At 42.5% G+C, this 22634-nt stretch overlaps 1 protein-coding gene across 1 annotated transcript in view; it reads left to right on the top strand.

Annotated features, from left to right (window-relative positions):
* Nucleotides 1-6195, top strand: part of LOC139047036 (zinc finger protein 709-like) — a 34197-nt gene extending 28002 nt beyond the window's left edge. Inside the window, exons 4-5 of the mRNA XM_070520981.1 lie at nt 3292-3362; nt 4645-6195. Coding sequence (XP_070377082.1) covers nt 3292-3362; nt 4645-5465 — 892 coding nt within the window. The 3' untranslated portion in view covers nt 5466-6195. The remainder of the gene's footprint in view (nt 1-3291; nt 3363-4644) is intronic.
* Nucleotides 6196-22634: the final 16439 nt, after the last annotated feature.

Genomic DNA, 22634 nt, shown 5'->3' with positions numbered 1-22634 from the left:
TGTAGTCGAATAATAAACGTACCCTTTACAATAAATACACCATGTTCACACTTATTTTCTAACATTGCGAGATTGTTACCGCTATGTAGTAGTTTGATATCTTGCCTAGTGCCACTGTTCATTTGTTCCAGCAGTCCAAGGAACTACATAATTTTATTGCAGCAGGAGTTAAAATCTGTGAGCCGAGTTTTATGTTCCCATCCATTTCATACAGAGGCAGATGCAGTGGGACCTTCTTTATTCTTTCTCAAGGTTTCTTGTCCAAAAATTGCAGCACTGCATCTCAAATAAATCAAGCATTGCAACCGAGCAATATCACTTGACCTTGCTCCATACCTATGTGGAACAACCAAGGAAAAGATAGATAAATTGCTGACATATTTTACATTGCGGTTGCTATTATCATGTTCAATTTTTTTCATATGTGCATCGCACAAATGCATATTTGAAGTATCAAACCTTAAGCTTAAATTGTTTTGCATGCCAGGTTTTAGGTAAGTGGCGCAAAACTTTAGATATAGAGTGTGAAACATTACGGTATGTGTTGTAGTCTACACGCACTCTACAGCACCTCTAAGTGAAATGCTACAATATTTTAGGTGCGATTTGGTTTTAAGAACCGATGGGTGGCGCTGCGATATATGTGGAAGCAAAGTTGAACTTGTTCGCGGTACGAGTGCTTTCATTTGCTTCTCAAGAATGGTACCGGTGTTGTACTTAATAACTTCTGATTACATTTTAGTGGATTTTAAAACCATGGTCCTATGATCAGACTGTTTGCATATTACATTTTACAGCCTTGCAACTTTCGTTTACAACACAACCTCATCAGTGAAGTTAAATCAAAATATTTGGACCGTCTTACTCAATGATTTACATTTTCTTTTGTCGAGTAGTTCATATCCTTGTTAAAAGAATAATTTTAAACAATACGCTTTTAAAGAATAAGCTTACTTGCTGCTTATGAAACTGCATAAAAGTTTCTTAAATCTGTTTTGCTTGTATAACTGCATCTCTCTGAAATCGATTATGTGGTTAAAGATGTTACCACGAGAGCAGGGCCTGTTGTCACAAAACTTATTTATGCATTCTTTCATTTACCGAGCTTTCTTTTCCGCTAATCACAATACTAATTGGCATGAAAACTAGACTATTGTCCTGTACATGGCACTAACAGATACCAAAGTATTACCATTAGAAAGTAAAGTTTAGCTCAGGGGCACTATCCAAATACAAGGGACGTTCAAAAAGTTCATTTTGTCACTTATTTGTATGTGGAAACATTAATTTCAAAAGAAAATACACCATGGCATCATGAACTATGTTACCGTATCAACTCGCCCAACTTTCTATCCTTTTGAACTATACACCTTGCACTATTTTTCCACCTAGCCGCCACGAACATTGAGGCATTTGCGGTAGCAGGCAATCAGTTTGAAGAAACCAGTCTGGTAAAATTTGGTGCTCAATGATGTTAGCAATTGTCGCACAGCCTGCTCCACCTCGGCATGGTTTTGGAAGCGACGTCGCTAGAGAGTGGATTTCAGTGCAGGTAACGTGTCCATTCATACGGAATAAAAGCGTGCATTTGCATTGGCGACCACATTGTCAGTACACGTCGTTCTGCCATCGTCATTTGTACTCGAATAACCTCGATCATGCTGGTCTCCTGCTATCTGTCATTGAACCGGCAACGGGTGTGGATTCTTATGGCAATTGTTTGTTTAACATGGTGTACCATGTCCTTTTTTAAGAAGATGATTAAACTTACTTTCAGAATGTCCCTCATGCATAGGAATGAAAAAGTAAATTTCGTTTCATAACCACTACGTGGAATTTGTTGAGATTTGTTGTCTTTCAAAGGAAAAGTTGAAACTTAATGATTACAGTATGTGGATTTTTTACAGTGAATCTGTAAGTGTGATTAAAATTGCTCAAAAATGTTATAGGTCTGTTTCCACAGTTTTACTTTAAGAACTAAACTCGGTGAAGTTTATATTTTGAGGAACTTTGTGATACGTTGGGGGTAATATGCAGGTAAATTTTGAATGGTCAGGTATGGGCTATATAAAGATTTATAGACCTTTTCTTGTTCATTTACAAGCATTAAATGAAATACAAGTTTTCCCGTTTCCATGGGTGGACCAAAAACGAAATTGATTTCATATTTTCGGTGAATAAGGGCCACTGTCTGTTTAAGGTGTACCGAAAGTTTGAATCATGCAGTCTCCTACAGGTTTTTATATGTTATGCAGAGCATGTAGTTGCTTTTTCCTGGTCTCCTTGGTGAACTGTGTGAGGCAAATTGTTTATATTGCATTGAAGTAAAAAGCATGTTGTGAGTGGCAAACTATAAATTATTCATTTGTGTAGGTTAGTTATAGCCTTTTTGGAAAGTTACTCAAGTGTTCCAAAGTGTCATACTTCTATTATATGCCATGTCTCCCAGGGCCTTAAAACAAATTTGTAAAACACCAACTTGCAATTCAGTGAAAATAGAGGAAATTGTAAGCACAATATGGGGCAAAACTTTCACGTTCCTGGTTTAATTAAAAGCACTGCGAGTTAATACCCTGTTTCCATATTTTCATGCTTTACACAAGGTTCTTAGTAGTTCGCCCTGGTGCCCTGGGTGAACTAAACATTGCACCTTGTTTCTATTTGTGGAGAGCGAGGAGCCTATTATGTGTATATATAGACAAAATTTAAAGTCTGTGCATGAATTCTGCCTATTGCAATAAATTACAAATTGAAACACTCCGAAGCATCATTAGTAAAGATGGGAATTTTAGTCAAAATACCTGTGTCTTCTTTTATGGTCTTATCATGCCTGTTTAAGATAGAAGCAGGAATTATGGGTCTGGGAACATTTTACTGCCACCTTTATTGTGCCTATAAATGCCTATGTTAGTGTCGGTTCCTATATTTAATTTTCAGAGCCTGAAAGTACAGTCGAACACCTTCATAATGATGTGCTTAGGGCATCCAAAATTCCTTGTTATACAAATCACTCCATTGTAGACGTTGATCACCGTACCACTCATGCTAGAGTAAATTCAGCAAAATTAAACCTTTGTTGAACCTGAATTCAAGAGAGACATTGTGAAATAAGTTGCAGATTTTCTTTTTTACACACTTTGTCTGGCAGAATGCGCGACTGCAGAAAGCATTATTTACCGAGGTTGACGGCATGCATGCTCCGCAGCAAAATACAGGAGCTGTGCAAAATAAAGCTGCAGGCAAATGCTGCCATCACATGCCTTGCCATTGAAATCCTTGATTTGCTTACAGGATCTTCATCACTGTTGCCTTCGTTGATATTCGCATCGTGTCCGGCCTAGTTGACTTCAAAGACATTGTCGGTCATCAGTCGCGGTTATATCATCACGCTACCAGTGTAGCACTGTGGTCCAACCTAACTATTCTTATTGATACAAAGAGAAAAAAGGCTTGTCTAGGTGTACTTGTGTTTGTGTTGGTCCTAACAGGGATCTTTCTGCTGTTACAGATGTGTCCATACCTCCTCCAAGACACACTAGGAGTTTTGTTTTGATTTTGCCAGGAAACCAGCTCACTAGGCTGATCTCGGAAAGAATGCATTCGTTTGCTATGTGTTATGTGATACAGCAATTTGATGTCTGATTTACTTACGATTTTGATCGTGAATATTGTTATGACTGTTTTTACTGATTGCCAACTGTGCTTATCTCTTGTATGGACCAAGCGCAGTGACAAACCTACTGACTGCTGTGTCACCCCACTGAAATGATGAAAAAGAGGTTTTATTGCAGTGTCTAACATGCTATATTTAAGGTAAAGAAAGCAAGCTGCTAATGTATCAGCAAAGGACGTAGCTCTATCAAGATATTCTGTTATGTGAATATTTTCCTATATTATATATATCAGTTCCGCAGTTTGGGCATGTTGGCGGGAGCGTCAGTGGTAGAAATGAAACTGACGCTTAAGCTACCCCCAATAGTTTGCAGTTTCATCCAGCTTTTGCTGAAGCAATGGAAAAGAATAAAGGAAAACGTTCACGACGCACATAAGAGAGACGCTATCCATTGTTTAATGTGGAGAAATGTGGCAGTATTCTCCTCTACCGACAAATGTGGTGATATTCATTTCTTTATAAATGCTGTGTTTGTCCATTTTAGTTTTGTGTTTTTCATTTGATTTCATGTTGCTTTCTTCCATTCATATTTGTATTTCATTTCATACGCTTCATGTGTTCCAATATGACTTGGTGCCTTTGTTGTGTTGCATTGTATAAATTATGTGTGATAAAACATACTATACTTAGTTTAATAGGTCAGTATGTAATTCAGTGTCACGTATGCAGAGTCATGTCAATCTTTGGGCCTAACATCAAAGTTGCATGCAAAATCCAACTTATGTGTATTGCTAGCAGGGGTTTGTATGTATTCAGGACACTTAAGTATATAGAGAGGAACTTGTGTGACACAGGTACGGCATCAGTGTGCGTGCCACAAGTTTAATATGTGAATTGGGTAGGCCAAGGTTATCCTGTACTTTGCCTACAAATGTGGCAACCCTTTTCATTTCCTAATGTAGCACTTTAGTTCTATCAAATGTGTGACAAATTCTTCACATGATCTTCATGTGTTCCCTGTGCCTTTGCAGGATCCTTGTCTTCAAGGCCAGTGGAGCAATACGACTCGCTCCTGTCAAAGCGTGGCAAACTGCATTACTGCCGATTGTGCAGTTACACGACTAGATACAAAGGCGACATGAAGAAACACCTGTGCAAGCACACTGGCGAGCACCCCTTCAAGTGCCATTTCTGCCCTGAGGCATTCACTACTGTTCATGACTTCAAGCGGCATGAACGCACACACACTGGCGAGCGCCCCTTCAAGTGCCATTTCTGCCCTGAGGCATTCACTACTGTTCATGACTTCAAGCGGCATGAACGCACACACACTGGCGAGCGCCCCTACAAGTGCCACCTCTGCCCTGAGGCATTCATTGCTGGTTCCAACTTGAAGCGGCATGTACGCACACACACTGGCGAGCGCCCCTACAAGTGCAACCTCTGCCCTGAGGCATTCAGTGATAGTACCAACTTCAAGCGGCATGTCCGCAACCACTCAGGCGAGCGCCCGTTCAAGTGTCACTCCTGCCCGAGCACATTCTGTGACAGTTACGCCCTGAACCGTCATGTCCTCACCCACTCAGCTGAGCGCCTGTTTAAGTGTCGCTTCTGCCCGAGCACATTCCATCGCAGTTACGCCCTGAAGGAGCATGTGCGCAGGCATACAAAAGAGCGCCCCTACCAGTGCCACCTGTGCCCACAAGCATTCATTCAGAGGTCCATTCTGACACGCCATTTGCGCTGCCACACGCGAGAAGGCTCTTTCTCCTGCGAACACTGCAGCGCATCCTTTTCGCGGCATCGGGAACTCTTGTTGCATATGTCCTATCACACTAAGGAGAAGCCCTAAACGTCGGGGGCTTACAGTTTTTCGTAGATCTATCAGTTGATCGATTAGTTTGTGGGAGCAAGTCATTTCTCAACTGCACGGAGAGGTTTCCGTGTCCAACCATATGGTTTCTTGTAATATTACTTAGAGGGAAGTTGACTCCACTGTCTATGAGAATGTCCTAAGACGACTGCCATCATGTGAGTTCACAGCTATGGGAGTTCGTGGAATAAAAGCATGTCAGCCTTTTTTGTGGATATCTTGTGGGATTTATCTATCATTAGACACTTTCTCTCTTCTATACTGCTTTGCAAGACAACACTCCTACCTGTGTATGACTCTGGCCTATAATTCAATTTGAAAAACTAAAGGAAATGCTAACACTGGGATCTAACAGTCCTCTTTGATTCACGTACTCAAGACTAATATTCTCCCTTCCTTCTGTAAACATTCTTTTGGTCATATGACTGGTGTTCATAGGCTCTTGACTAAGCTGTGGAATTTTTCCCTTTACTTTGACTTATGCGTTTGATGCTAAAATTATTAAAAACATGGCAGAAAAAAATTAGTGCAGGTAATCTTAACTTCATTTAGGCCTCATATTTAAATGCCACCAATATCTTGTGTTGAAGACAAAATTTTTATCAATTTTCTTGTATCGTGTATTCACAGCAACCGGCACATATGGCCAGAAAATGTTGCACATGTATATGAAGACAAATAAATGAGCATGAGGCAGTTCCCAACCCAACTTGCGCGAAGCTCTTTGTTTTTGACTAAAGATGATCACATATTTACGGAATGGTCAACAAGACCTTTTCTGATAGCTTACAGCTGATCAAAATACTAAAAACACCTGGCATTTTGTCTCTAACAGTGGGGCGCTTTATGCACAAAAAACTGTCTGGCCTTTGTACGCTGCTCACTAGCATGGTTGGTCATGGGCCACCATGCAAGCTGGCCAGTGTTTGGTGGTGTCAGTGCTAATGCAGGCTACAAGCAGGTGGGATTGCTGGAGGAAGACATGCCGCTGAGGTGGCATTGCTCTTCGGTAGAGTGCTTTGCTTTCATGCAGTAGACTCGTATAGTTACCTTCTTGAACTGGGGTGGGCTCTTTGTTTACCAGCCTTGTGGCCTATTAGGTTATCAGCTTCACCTATGGGTATCATCTCAACATAGAAGAGAACCTGTTATATTTGTTGCTGTAGTAGTAGATTGCCAAGTTACATGCGTGCTACCTAGACAGATAAACATAATATGTAGTCCAATAATAAATGTACCCTTTATAATAAATACACCATGTTCACATTTATTTTCTAACATGTCAGATTGTTACCACTATGTAGTGATTTGATATCTTGCCTAGTGCCGGTGTTCATTTGTTCCAGCAGTCCAAGGAACTACATAATTTTATTGCAGCAGGAGTTAAAATCTGTGAGCCGAGTTTTATGTTCCCATCCATTTCATACAGGGGCAGATGCAGTGGGACCTTCTTTATTCCTTCTTAAGGTTTCCTGTCCAAAAATTCCAGCACTGCATCTCAAATAAATAAAGCATTGGAACCAAGCAATATCACTTGACCTTGCTTCATAACTATGTGGAACAACCAAGGAAAAGATAGATAAATTGCTGACATATTTTACATTGCGGTCGCTATTATCATGTTCAATTTTTTTCATATGTGCATCACACAAATGCATATTTGAAGCATCAAACCTTAAGCTTAAATTGTTTTGCATACCAGGTTTTAGGTAAGTGGCGCAAAACTTTAGATATAGAGTGTAAAACATTACGATATCTGTTGCAGTCTACGCGAACTTAACAGCACCTGTAAGTGAAATGCTACGATATGTTGGGTACGATTTGGTTTTAAGAACCAATGGGTGGCACTGTGATGTATGGGGAAGCAAAGTTGAACTTGTTTATAGTGCCAGTGCTTGCATTTGGGCCTCAAGAATTGCACCAGTGTTGTATTTAATGACCTCTAATTACACTTTAGTGGCTTTTAAGACCATGGTCATGTGGTCAGACTATTTGCATATTACATTTTACAGCCTTCCAACTTTCGTTTACAGGACAACCTCATCAGTGAAGTTAAAGCAAAATATTTGGAAGTACTTCTTACCCTATGGTTTACCTTTTTTATAGAGTAATTCATATTCTTGTTGAAAGAATAATCTTAAAGACTAAGCTTACTTGCTGCTCATAAAACTGCATGAAAGTTTCTTTAATCTATTTTGCTTGTATAACTGAATCGCTGAGAAATTGATTATGTTGTTAAAAATGTTACCACGAGATCAGCGCCTGTTTTCACAGAACTTACTTTATGTACTCTTTCATTTGCTGAGCCTTTGGTTCCCGCTAATCACAATACTAATCGGCATGAAAACTAGACTGTTGGCCTTTATATGGCCCTTGCAGGTACCATGGTATTACTGCTAGAAAGTAAAGTTCAGCTCAAGGGCACTATGTAAATAGAAGGCACGTTCCAAAAGTTGTTTCGTCTCTTATTTTCACATGGTAATTTTACTGTCAAAAGGAAATGCATCATGGCATCATGAACTATGTTACCGTACCGACTAGCCCAACATTCTATCCTTTTGAACTGTGCACCTTGCACTATTTTTCACGCAGTCACCACGGACATTGAGACATTTCTTGTAGCAGGCACTCAGTTTGAAGAAGCTACTCTGGTAAAACTCGGTGCCCAACGATGCAAGCTATTTTCACATAGCCTGCTCCACCTCAGCATTGTTTTGGAAGTGCCGTCGTGAGGGAGTGCATTTCTATCCAGGTAACAGGGTCCATTCATACGGGGTAAAAGTGCGCTTGCATTGGCGACCAAATTGTCGGTACACGTCGCACTGCCATTGTGATTTGTACTCGAACAACCTCAATCATGCTGGTCTGCTGCTACTCTCTTTTCTTCAGCACTGTATGCATGCGTCTTTCTTCCTCTGATGAACCTCCTTCCGTCATTGAACCGGCAATGGGCATGGATTCTTATGGCAATTGTTTAACATGGTGTACCATGTTCCTTTTTAAAAAAATGACCAATCTTACTTTCAGAATGTCCCTTGTACAAAGGAATGTAAAAATCACATTTTTTCATAACCACTGCACTGAATTTTATGCGAATTATTGTCTTTCAAAAAAAAACTTGCAATGTAGTGATTACAGTATGTGGATTCTTACAGTGAATCTCTTAGTATGACTGAAAATGCCCAAAAACTGTTATAGGTCTGTTTCCACAGTTTTTTTTAAAACTAATCTCGGTGAAGCTTATATTTTGAGGAACTTTGTGGTATGTTAGAGGTAATATGCAGGCAAATTTCGAATGGTGAGTTATGGGCTAAATAAAAATTTATAGACCTTCGTTTCTTCTCCATTTAGAAGCATTATGTGAAAAAAAGTTTTCCTGTTTCTGTGGGTGGACAAAAAATGAGAGTGATTTAATATTTTGAGCAAATAGGGCCACCGTCTGCTTAAGGTGTACGGAAAGTTTGAATCGTGGAGGTTGCTGGCATGCTTTGAATATATTTAGTGAATGCTTGTCTGATAGAGGCTTTTATTTGTTATGCAGAGCATGTAGCTGCTTTTTCCTGGTCTCCTCGGTGAAGTGTGCGAGGCACATTGTTTACATTGCATTGAAGTAAGAAGCATGTTGTGAGTGGCGAATGATAAATTTTTCATTCGTGTAGGTTAGTTATAGCCTTTTTGAAAACTCACGTACTGAAGTGTGCAAAAGTAGGTCATCGAGAGAGCTGAAGAAGCCGCCCGGGCTCAGGGGCTCGTGGCTGCCTAACAACAAGGTCATCCGTCAATACCTTGTTTTCAAATAAAGTCTTTACTCACTCACTCACTCATCATACTGCTATTATATGCAATGTCTCGCAGTGCCCTAAAACAAATTTGCAAAAGACCAACTTCTAATTCAGTGGAAATAGAGGAAATTCTAAGCGCGATTTGGGGCAAAGCTTTCCCGTTCCTGGTTTAATTTAAAGCACTGAGGGTTAATACCCTGACTGTTTCCCTATTTTCATGCGTCATACAAGGTTCTTAGTGTTTTACCCTAGTGCCCATGGTGAATTAAACATTGCACCTTGTTTCTATTTGTGGGAAACGAGGAGCCTATTATGTGTAATATATAGGCAAAATTTAAAGTCTGTGCGTGAATTCTGCCTATTGCAATAAATTACGAATTGAAGCACTCTGAAGCATCATTAGTAGAGATTGGAACTTTAGACAGAATACCTGTGTTTTTTCTTATAGTCTTATCATGCGTATTTAAGATAGAAGCAGGAACTGTGGGTCTGGAAACATTTTACTGGCACCTTTATTGTGACTATAAATGCCTATGTTAGTGTCGGTTCCTATATTTGATTTTCAGAGCCTTAAAGTTGTCTAACGCCTTTATTATGAAGTGCTTGGGGCATTGAAATTCTTCGTTATACAAATCACTCCATTGTAAACGTTGATCACCATACCACTCGTGCTAGAGTAAATTCAGCAAAATGAAACTTTTGTCGATCATGAATTCAAGAGAGACATTGTGAAATAAGTTGCTTATTTATTCAATTTTTTTTTACACAGTGTCTGGCAGAATGCGCGACTGTAGCCAACCTTATCGCACCGAGGTTGACGGCATGCATGCTCCTCAGCAATGTACAGGAACTGCACAAAATAAAGCTGCAGTCAAATGCTGCTATCACATGCCTAGCCATTGAAATCCTTGATTTGCTTACAGGATATTCATCACTGTTGTCTTCATTGATATTGGCATCGTGTCTGGTATAGTTGACTTCAAAGACAGTGTCGGTCATTAGTTGCAGTTATATCATCACACTGCCAGGGTAGCACTGTGGTCCAACCTAAATGTTCTTGTTGATACAAAGGGAGAAAAAGCTTGTGTAGGTGTACTTGAGTTTGTGTTGGTCCTAACAGGGATCTTTCTGCTGTTACAGATGTCTCCATGCCTCCTCCAAGACACACTAGGAGTTTTGTTTTGATTTTGCCAGGAAACCAGCTCACTAGGCTGATCTCTGAAAGAATGCATTCACTTGCTATGTGTTATGTGATACAGCAATTTGATGTCTGATTTACTTACGATTTTCATCATGAATATTGTTATGACTTTTTATTGATTGCCAACTGTGCTTATCTCTTGTATGGACCAAGCACAGTGACAAACTTACTGGCTACTATGTCACCCCACTGAAACGATGAAAAAGAGGTTCTATTGCAGTGTCTAACATGCTATATTTAAGGTAAGGAAAGCAGGCTGCAAATGAATCAACAGAGGACATAGCTCTGTCAAGATATTCTGTTATGTGAATATTATCCTATGATTTGTATATCAGTTCCGCAGTTTGGGCATGTTTGTTGGAGCGTTAGTGGTAGAAATGAAACTGACGCTTAAGCTGCCCTCAATAGTTAGCAGTTTCATCTGGCTTTTGCTGAAGCAATGGAAAAGGATCACGGAGTATGTTCACAACAAACAAATAGAAGCAAGCCATTGTTTAATCTGGAGAAATGTGGCAGTATATTCTCCTGTACCGACTAATGTGGTGCCATTCATTTAATTTCTTTGTAAATGCTGTGTTTGTCCATCTTAGTTTCGTGTTTTTTATTTCATTTCGTATTGTTTTCTTTCATACATATTTTTTTTCATTTGATACGCTTCATGTGTTCCAATATGATTTGATGCCATTGTTGTGTTGCATTGTATAAATTATGTGCGAGAAAACATAATATACTTAGTTTAATAGGTCATTATGTAATTCAGTGTCACATATGCAAAGTCATGTCAATGTTTGGGCATAACATCGAAATTGCATGCAAAATCCAACTTATGTGTATTGCCAGCAGGGGTTTGTATGTATTCAGGATACTTACTTAAGTATATAGAGACATAGTAGCTTGTCTGAGACGTGTACTGCATCAGTGTGCATGCCGCAACTGTAATACGTGGACTGGGTAGGCCAACGTTATACTGTATTTTGCCTACAAATGTGGCAACCCTTTTCGTTTCCTGATGTAGCGCTTTAGTTCCATCAAATGTGTGACAGATTCTTCACATCATCTTCACGTGTTCCCTTTGCCTTTGCAGGATCCTTGTCTTCAGGGCCAGTGGAGCAATACGACTCGCTCGTGTCAAAGTGTGGCAAGCTGCATTACTGCCGATTGTGCAGTTACAAGACTATATACAAAGGCGACATGAGGAAACACCTGTGCAGGCACACTGGCGAGCGCCCCTATAAGTGCCACCTCTGCCCTGAGGAATTCATTGGTAGCGCCAACTTCAAGCGGCATGTCCGCACCCACTCAGGCGAGCGCCCGTTCAAGTGTCCCTCCTGCCCATGCACATTCCGTGACAGTTACGTCCTGAACCGTCATGTCCGCACCCACTCAGCTGAGCGCCTGTTTAAGTGTCGCTTCTGCCCGAGCACATTCCGTCGCAGTTACGCCCTGAAGGAGCATGTGCGCAGGCATACAAAAGAGCGCCCCTACCAGTGCCACCTGTGTCCACAAACATTCGCTCAGAAGTCCAGTCTGAACCGCCATGTACTCTGCCACACGGGAGAAGGTTCCTTTTCCTGCGAACACTGCAGCGCATCCTTTTCGCGGCATCAGAAACTCTTGTTGCACTTGTCCTGTCACACAAAGAAGCCCTAAAAGTCGGGGGCTTACAGTTTTTCGTAGATCTATCAGTTGATCGATTAGTTTGTGGGAGCAAGTCATTTCTAAACTGCACGGAGAGGTTTTCGTGTCCAACCATATGGTTTCTTGTAATATTACTTAGAGGGAAGTTGACTCCATTGTCTATGAGAATGTCCTAAGACGACTGCCTTCATGGGAGTTCACCGCTATGGGAGTTGGTAGAATAAAAGCATGTCAGCCTTTTTTGTGCTTATTTTGTGGGATTTAGCTATGATTAGACACTTTCTCCTATACTGCTTTGCAAGACAACACTCCTACCTGTGTATGACTCTGACCTATAATTCATGATGAAAAAGTAAAGGAAATGCTAACACTGAGATCTAACAGTCCTCTTCAATTCACGTAGTCAAGACTAATTTTCTCCGTCCCTTCTGTAAACATTCATTTGGTCATATGACTGGTGTTCATAGGTTCTTGACTAGGCTGTGGAACTTTTTCCCTTTACTTTGACTTATGCGTTTGACGCCAAAATTATTGAAAGCATGGCAGAAAAAAAATTAGAGCAGGTGATCTTTATTTAGGCCTTATAATCAAATGCTACCAACATTTTGTGTGAAGACTAAATTTTTATGAACTTTGGTGTATAGTGTATTCACAGTAACCGGCACATAAGGCCAGAAACTGTTGCACATGTATATGAAAAAAAAAATAAACGAGTCTGAGGCAGTTCCCAACCCAACTTGCGCGAGGCTATTTGTTTTTGACTAAAGATGATCACATATTCACAGAATGGGTAACAAGACCTTTTCTGATAGTTTACAGCTGGTGAAAATACTAAAAACACCCGACATTTTTTCTCTTACAGAGGGGCACTTTATGCACAAAAAACTATCTGGCCTTTGTACACTGCCCGCTTGCATGGGTGGTCGTGGGCCACCATGCAAGCAGGCCAGTGTCTGGTGGTGTCAGTGCTAATGCAGGCTACAAGCAGATGGGATGGCTGGAGGGAGACGTGCCGCAAAGCTGACATTGCTCTTCGGTAGAGTACTTTGCTTTCATGCAGTATACTGGGATAGTAACCTTCTTGAGCTGGGGTGGGCTCTTTGTTTACCAGCCTGGTGGCTGATTAGGTTATCAGCTACACCTATGGGTATCATCTCAACAAAGAAAAGAACCTGTTATATTTGTTGCTGTAGATGTAGATAGCCAAGTTACATGCGTGCAACCTAGACAGATAAACATGATATGTAGTGAAATAATAAACATACCCTTCACAATTGATGCAGCATGTTCACACTTATTTTCTGACATTGACACAGTGTTATACTATCTTGTCTAGTGTCAGTGCTCATTTGTTCCGGCAGTCCAAGGGATTACATAAGTTTATTGCAGCAGGAGTTAAAATCTCTGAGCTGAGTTTTCTGTTCCCATCCATGTTGTATAAAGGCAGAGGCAGTGGGGCCTTTATTACTCCTCAAGGTTTCCTGTCTAAAAATTCTGGCACTGCATCTGAATTAAATAAAGCACTGGAACCAAGCAAAATCAGTTGACTTCGCTCCATACCTATGTGGAACATCCGAGCAAAAGAGAGATAAATTGCTGACATACTTTACGTTGTGGTCACTGTTATCGTGCTCAATGTTTTTCATATGTGCGTCGCACAAATGTATTTTTTAAGTATCAAACTTTAGCTTAAGTTGTTTTGCACACCATGTTATAAGTAAATGGCGCAAAGCTTTAGATTTTGTGTGAAACATTACAATATGTGTTTTAGTCTATGTGCACTTAACAGCACCTCTAAGTGAAATGTTGTGATATGATGAGTGCGATTTGGTTTTATGATCCGATGGGTGACGCTGCGATGTATGTGGAAGCAAAGCTGAATTTGTGTGTAGTGCCAGTGCTTGCATTTCTTCTTAAGAATGGTACAGGTGTTGTATTTAATGACCTCTGATTACATTTTAGTGGCTTTTAATACCATGGTCGTATGATCAGAATGTTTGTATATTACATTTTACAGCCTTCCAACTTTCATTTACAGCACAACCTCATCAGTGTAATTAAACCAGCATATTTGGAAGAACTTCTTACTCAATGGTTTACCTTTTTTATTGAATAATTTACGTCCATGTTGTTTCATGGAACGCACACATCAGCAATATCATATCATCCGCGAACTGATCCCTCGGTTTTTTAAAGCGTCATTTGCATCACGCACCATCAGACATAAAACTTCTCGCGTACAAATCACTCATCAGATCGAAACTAGAATATGCAGTGCCCATCTGGAGCCCGCACCAGGCACACTTAAGAAACGAACTAGAATCTACAAAATCACGCCACTAGGTTCATCCATTCTTCATATTCATACGACATAAGCATATCATCCCTAAAACGTAAAACTGATCTTGCTAATCTTTCTGTTTGTCGCCGCATTGCCAGTCTTTGTTCGTTTCACAAATTATTTCACAGTCCGCTCAATCAAGCGCCGTATATCATCCCACCGGCTCGCATATCCCCCAGTACGTCCCATCCTTACTCAATCGCACGCGCACGTGCTCGCACCACTTTTGCAGCCTCATTTTTTCTTCACACAGCAGTGGACTGGAATGGCCTTCCCCGTGACACTGCAGCCATCACTTGTTCATCAACTTTTGCGGACAACTTAACTACATTCGTTTCTCATGAAGATCACTCTCTGTAACCTTGATTTGTAAACCCACCCCTTATGTAATACCCCCTAACCGGGGTCTTTAAGGTAATAAAGTGAAGTGAAGTGAAAGGGTAACTTTTCATGTACTTGAAGGGCAGCTTACTTGCTGCTCATGAAACTGCATGAAAGATTCTTAAATCTGTTGTGCTTGTATTACTGCATCACTCAGAAATCGATTATGTGGTTAAATATGGTACCACAAGATCAAGGCCTGTTTTCACTAAACTTACTTTGTGCATTCTTTCATTTGCTCATCTTTGGTGCCTGCTAATCACATTACTAATCAGCATGAAAATTAGACTATTGTATTGTATGTGGCCCTCACAAAAACCACAGACTACCACTAGAAAAAAAACTTTTTGTCACTCATTTTCACATGGAAACTTTATTGTCAAAAGAAAATACACCATGACATCGTGAATTATGTTACCGTACCAACTCGCCCAACTTCCTATCCTTTTGAACTATACATTTTGCACTAGTTTTCCACGTAGTCGCCACGGACATTGAGACATTTGTCGTAGCAGGCAGTCAGTATGAAGAAACCACTCTGGTAAAACTCGGTGCCCAATGATGCTAGCAATAGTCGCACAGCCTGCTCCATGTCAGCTTTGTTTTGGAAGCGTCGTCGCTAGAGAGCGGATTTCAATGCAGGTAACAGGTGTCCATTCATGCGGGATAAAAGCATGCACTTGTGTTGGCGACTGGTTGCCCAGATTATCTCATTTTGTTCTCGCAACTTGCTCGGATGTTCTCATTTGTGTGTCCGGATAACGGCTCTGGATTTCGGCTCAAGGTCACTTGAAGGTTGCTAACAATGGAAGCTAAAAGCATTTCATGCTTAAAAATACCATATATTCAGGTTATTCTTTCATCTTTGCTTCACTTCGTGCTGCAAACTGCTTTGTTTCTTGTTCTTACTTTCTGTCATTGCTAAGTGACTTCTTCTCCTAGCTGCATTTCTTCCATTCTTTCTCGGAAACTCTTTCTTATCCTACATTCATGTATCCACCACTGACAGCAAAAGCTGGAAGCTTTAAGTTCTATGCACTTTTGCTGGCACGCTGTTCTTTGTCTGATGTGCTGTTGCCGTCAGATGCGGTTCTGTCCAATGCATTTTTCTTCTTTTCTTGTTTCAAGTGAACAGATCCTGTTGAGTAGATATTGATGCGACTAGTTGAAGAGAAGAGAACTTAAACATACCTGTGCATGTGCAAAGTTGTGCCTTTGCTATCTTGTCCATTGGCTATCTTGTGCCTGAACAGTATGCAGAAGAAGTTGCAAAGGTCACGTGTGGCCAAAATTTTGACACGCCTGCACCATCCACTGTACTCCTTGCTGTAATGCCTGTCAACGTGCACCAAGCTTTTGATGCCCCGTGCCAGGACCCCGATAACCGGTGCCACATTGCTGTTCAACGTTGTCTGGAAGGTGTGCATGTGCAAGCCATGCAACTACTGATATATTAAAGAGACCAAAGCCGCATAAGTGGGATCTCTTACCCTTCAGAAGTGCTAGGGATCTGGTTGCTGGCTTGTGGCCGCGCTTGAATGCAAAAGCAGATCCTGCTGCATTCTGCTGTTGCTGCATCAGAAACTGCTGCAACAGTGGTTTCTAATGCCACATCCTGCGTAAGTAATATATTGAACCCAAGCAAACTATATATATATATATATATATATATATATATATATATATATATATATATATATATATATATATATATATGAAGCGGTATGAGCCTTGGAATAGAAGATGAAGAAGCGCAGGAGTCTGGGTTCAGGAGAAGAGAAGAAGGAAGTGAGAATAAAATGTAGACAAGATGGACGCCAGTTCCACAGCAATGCTTTACGTTTACTGTGTCCTTTAAGTAGGAACGCTACATTATTTTGGCGCAGCCGACAGCGAACTCCAACATGTGGGTGAGATTTTTCCTTGAGGAGACCTCCGCGGACAAGATCATCTTTTCGAGATACCAAGCTGAAGATGAACCAGCGGTGGAACTACCTCGCGAACTCAACTCGGCAGAACTCATGAACCTGGTTTTAGAGAAGGCTTCCATGGACCCTGATGAACTACGTCGGAAGGGTGCTGTGAACGTGAACTTGCCTCTGGTGATCTTCGACGAATTAGTTCTTCAACCGATGCGTCGGAAGGACTCTGGATCACAGTCGTCGACGGAAGAGGTGAGCCTCGTTTTGAAAGCACTTCGGCTACAACAAGAACAGATTTCGCAACAAAACCAGCTGGTGACATCGCTTATAAGCTCTTTAAACGCTGAGAAGCCAGTGACTAAATTTGTAGAACCTGATGCATTCGACGGCATGTCATCAAGTCCAGAAGGTTGGCTTGAATTCTATGAATATGCCGCTGGAAAGAACAACTGGCACTCTAATGAGGACAAGATTACTAACATGCGTAGTTACTTAAGCGGTGTTGCACGGAAGTGGTATGATTTGCACATTATTGAAGAGGCTGGCACCTCTTGGAATCAGTGGAAAGAAAAATTCTTGACGACATTCCGAAGCAACCCAGTGCAAAGGTGGGACGCCGCGCTTAATTTCAAATTCAAGCAAGGCTCCCTTGTAGAGTATTTCTTTGACAAATGCCGCCTTTTAAAGCTGGCCGAGCCTATGCTTCCTCCGTCTGCCGTAGTAGCACTAATAATGCACGGACTGCACGCGCAAGTCCTGAAGCAAGTGCAACTACGGTCACCTAAAACTATGGACGGGCTCCTGGAGTGCCTTCACGACATATCATTTACTTCAGAAGAAAATATAAACGCTAGCTCAAGCGGTCACTTCACACGGTCCGGCACGGATTGGTCAAGCCGTAATCAGCGAGAACCGCGCCGCCTTGCAGGCGGCACAGAGAGCTTGGGTTGGCGCGCTCCCAGAGGTCGGGTGCATAACATCGACAGCGACAGCGACCCTGTTCCCCTACTTTCGGACGCTGAAGAGGCTCCGATGACAAAAAACTGATAAACAAGGGTGATCAGTCCGACCCGATGACCACAACTGAGACTGTTTATTTAACATGCTCTAGCCTACTTCACATCCCTGTGAAAGTGGGAAACAGACACATGATGGCTTTGGTTGACAGCGGTGCTTCTGTGTCTATAATAAATGCCAAGCTGGTAGATGCAAGTCACCTGCATAGTGGAAGAGTACTACGGGTGCAAGGCTACGATGGAAAAGTGACAATGCATAATCAGTGGGCCTCAGTAAACATCGAGTTCCAAGGTCATGAAATAGCGAGTGAAGTACTGGTGATTGAGGGGGTGACGTATGACTTTCTGCTATCCAGACCAGATATAAAGAAACTAAAAATCAACGTATACTGGGACGATGCGGTTTTAGTGGAAGGACTATCAAGGCAAGAGACACAGCCGGATAGAAAGGATAACCTGCGATTTGTCAATTGCGCGGAGGATATTGCAACGACCTATCCTGAACTAGTATGCATAGGAAGCTATCCACCGGCGATGACGTCACACAAGGTGCCTTTCGAACTCACCGACAAGACCGTCATCCGAAAATCACCTTACAACATGTCAAGAGAGCGCAAGATATGGTTGAAGAAGGAATTGCAGGAGATGCTAGACGCCAATATAATCCGGCCTTCGGTGTCACCCTTCGCCTCTCCCATAACTATTGCGCCGAAAGAAGATGGAACTTTCAGACTGTGCACAGATTACAGGGTTCTCAACCGACAGACAGAACTTATACCATTTCCCATGCCGAAGATAGACACGATTATAGATGAGACAGGTGGTTGCCGATGTTTTTCACGTATTGACTTGTGCAAAGGTTTCTGGCAGATCCCGCTAACCGAAGAAACAAAAATGTACACTGCTTTTATCACGCCCTTCGACCTGTACGAGTATAACCGGCTTCCTTTCGGCTGGAAAAACTCACCAGCATGGTTCCAGAAGATTATGAACGAAGTCCTGAAGCCTTTCCTAGGTGTCTTTTGTAACGTGTACATAGACGATATTATCGTCTTCTCCAAAACAGAGACGGAGCATCAGGCACACCTGTCCCAGGTATTAAATGCCTTGAGCTTGGCACACCTCAAGGTTAATTTTAAGAAAAGTGCGTTCTTTCAAAGAAAAGTGGTGTTTCTTGGAAGAGTCTTTGATGGGACTACCAAAAGCACGAAACAAGAGTCCGTCGAGAGGATATCCCAACTGGTAAAACCATATGACGTACACTCATTGCGTGTATTTTTGGGATTAGCAGGACATTTCAGGCCCTTCATAAAAGACTTTGCCATCAAAACAAGATGCCTCACGCGCCTAACACAGAAAGAAGTTCCATTTGAGTGGAATGAGGAATGTGAGAGAGTCTACCGTGATCTGGTGCACAGAATATCTGCTGACCCTATTCTACGCATACCAGATTTCACTTTACCCTTTGAACTGAATACCGACGCCTCACACTATGGGACAGGTGCAGTCTTGTACCAGAAATGTCCAGAAGCATCCGGCCGAGAAAAGCGACACGTAGTAGGTTACTACAGCTACACCCTCAAGCCACCTGAAGTCAACTACACCACTACTGAAAAGGAAGCTCTTGCAGTCCTCAAAGCAATTCAGTACTTCCGTACGTACCTAGAAGGTGCGAAGTTTACTTTGTTCACCGATCACCAAGCCCTCACTCATCTCTTGAATATGACCCAACCTAAGGGGCGTATCGCCAGATGGGTGAACTATTTGCAGCAGTTCGATTTCACCATCTCCCACAGACCTGGACCCCTGTTGACTGATGCAGATGCATTGTCTAGACTGATGATACAGGCCAACAACGAACAATCGGCAGAAATCAATGAAATTAAATTGTGGGAAGGCACTGAACAATTGATTTTTAGGGAAGGTCGCTATCAAGTCCCGCCAACGCTGGTTTCCAAGGTGCTTTATTTGTACCACGATAGCCCAGAATCTGGAGGACACGACGGATTTTGGCGCACCTACAACAAGCTAGTCAAGAGATTTACGTGGCCTCACATGAAAGACGACGTCAATCGATACGTTCGTTCATGCCACATTTGTCAAATCAACAAAGTGAAATATAAGCAGCCTACGGACGCCATGATAATACCTTGCCACTCAAACGTGCCTTTTGAAGTTATACACCTGGATTTCGCCGAGCTAAATAAGAAACGAGAAGGAGTCCGAAAAACGCAAGCTTTTCTTCTGGCCATAGATGAATGCACCAGGATGGTCGCGGCACGGGCAGGAAAAGAAGATGCGAATAGTGTCATCGCCCTTCTCGAACGGGATATGTTTAGGACAACCAAGACAATTGTATGTGACAACGGTCCAGCGTTCAAGAGCGAAAAGCTAGCAAGATGGGCTCGAGACCATAATATATCAATCCAGTTCTGTGCGCCATACCATCCCGCAGCGAATGGGCTTGCAGAGCGTGCTATACGAGATGTTAAACAATACATCAGGATGTACGATAGTTTCCCTGGTGGTTGGAAATGCTCTTTAGAAGCAGCTGTAAGACATCACAATCGCTCCTACACCAGCGGCTTGGGATGCAGCCCGCAATTCGCTTCTTCAGGAGAAACCCCTATTCTTCAGGCGGACCGTGAACTTGGGCTGTTAGAAAATCTCCAGATCGTCGAGGAAAGGAAACAGAAATCGCAGGAGGAGAGGTACCGTAAACGAATGAAAAAAAATTTTGACAAGAGACATTGCTCAGATATTCCAGACATTCAAGTCACCGACCTCATTCTAGTTAGGAAAGGAGTAAGAGAATCCAATGCCAAATTTTATGGTCCTTACTCTGTGACAAAGACGGCCACTCAGAAAGGAATATTGAAGACTGTGGTACATTGGCGAACGTGGCTCAGTTGAATGTGCTTCGATTGGAAACGTTTTCAAGTATTACCCCAGGAGGGGTTAGAAAAAGAAACCTGGAAGGGTGAAGCGGTATGAGCCTTGGAATAGAAGATGAAGAAGCGCAGGAGTCTGGGTTCAGGAGAAGAGAAGAAGGAAGTGAGAATAAAATGTAGACAAGATGGACGCCAGTTCCACAGCAATGCTTTACGTTTACTGTGTCCTTTAAGTAGGAACGCTACAATATATATATATATATATATATATATTATATATACAGAAGGATGAGAGAAGACGATCAGAGACGCTGGCTGCTGCATGTTGTTGGTGGTCAGCCATCTTATATAATCTTACTCATTTTGTATAGACAATTTAAATACGATCTTCTATACTCTCAACATCCCCATGACGTATTGGTGAGAGGTGCGGGGTACCACGGCTGGAAACGGAGCTCCGCAGTGGACGTTGCATCACCGTCCGCACCATGAACGATGGTGAGCACTCGGGATTAACGTTGTTGCCGCCTCCTACGTCACCGTCGCAAGCTACGTCGCTGTCACCTTCAGTTGTCATTGTGAACCCAAGGATCCTGGAACTTTATGCGGGACTGATGACGCCGACGTTGAATAGCGGGCGGCCATGTACGAACGCGAGTGGAATCAACAGATGGGACCCTACGCTTATGCTAGCTAACCTGTTGTTCTACCTAAGAGGCACGACAAAGGTATGGCATGAAAACCACGAACAGGAGCTAACCAGCTGGGACCAATGTAAGAGAAATTGACAGAGTTGTTTGGCAAACCAGCCGGCCATAAAATTGCCGCAAAGCAGGAACTGGCCTCCCGTGCCCAATTCCCCACGGAGTCATATGCCTCGTACATCCAGGACGTGCTGGCACTTTGTCGTAAAGCTCATCACGACATGACAGAAGCTGAGAAGGTCGGGCACGTGCTTAAGGGCATTGATGACGACGTGATTAATCTGCTCATGTGCAAAAACTTCTCTACAGTTGATGCAATCATTAAAGAGTGCCGACAGTTCGAGCAGGCCAAAAGCCGACGCGTCTTGCAACCATTCAATCGACTTCCCAATACTGCCGCAACGTCGACGTGTGAAGATCAACCCACACAGCACCATGCGTCGCCATCAGAGTATACGGGGTGCGAATCGTTAGAAGTGAACTGGATGCGATGGCGCCCACAGCTTTCTGTTCGCGTAGCCCTGATGCTACCACATTTTCAGTTCCCCTCGTACAAGCCATCATTCGCCAGGAACGTGAAAACATTGGTTTACATTCTGTGTGTGCTGTCGCCAATCCTAGAGCTAACGAACCAGAGCTAACACTCAGGGCTAACCCAGAGCTAACAACTCTGCTAGGAACACGTGGTACAGCCACTCACCATTGCCGCGCGGACCTGATGTCCGCGCGGCAATGGTGAGCGGCTGTACCATTGTCGTTCACTCCAAACACGTTGCCCATCTTCCTGTTTGTCGCAGCCACGTCGCCTTTCGTCCCCTGTGGCTTTTGGCCACACCTTTTCGGAAAACTATGAAATGCAACCCTCGGAGGTGGTGCTGCGTTGCCGATTACTGCAGCAAATCCTCTGTCTGTCCCTACAAGGAGAAGTGTAATTGACGTTAAAATAGACGGCGTACCTATCCAAGCACTCGTCGACACTAGAGCCCACGTATCTCTGATGAGTGCTAGCCTACGTAGAAGTTTAAAAAAGGTCCTCACGCCAGCAGCTGTCCGAGTGCTTTGTGTGGCAACGGAAACGTGCTGGTCGTTCTTAGAATGCGTGCTGCGCATTTAGCCGGCCGCCCTGCTTCTGTTCTCTTTGCTCTGATCGACGACTGCCCTCACAATGCTGTCATTGGATTGGATTTTTTTATCAGTTCATTCTGCTCTCATCGACTGCGCGACCAGCGTTTTTCAGTTAGAACTGCCTCAACTCGCCGATGCTCCGAACAC

The sequence above is a fragment of the Dermacentor albipictus genome, chromosome 6 (genome assembly GCF_038994185.2).
Source record: "Dermacentor albipictus isolate Rhodes 1998 colony chromosome 6, USDA_Dalb.pri_finalv2, whole genome shotgun sequence".
In the NCBI taxonomy this organism is placed as follows: Eukaryota; Metazoa; Arthropoda; class Arachnida; order Ixodida; family Ixodidae; genus Dermacentor; species Dermacentor albipictus.
This window is presented reverse-complemented; position numbering and strand designations above follow the sequence as displayed.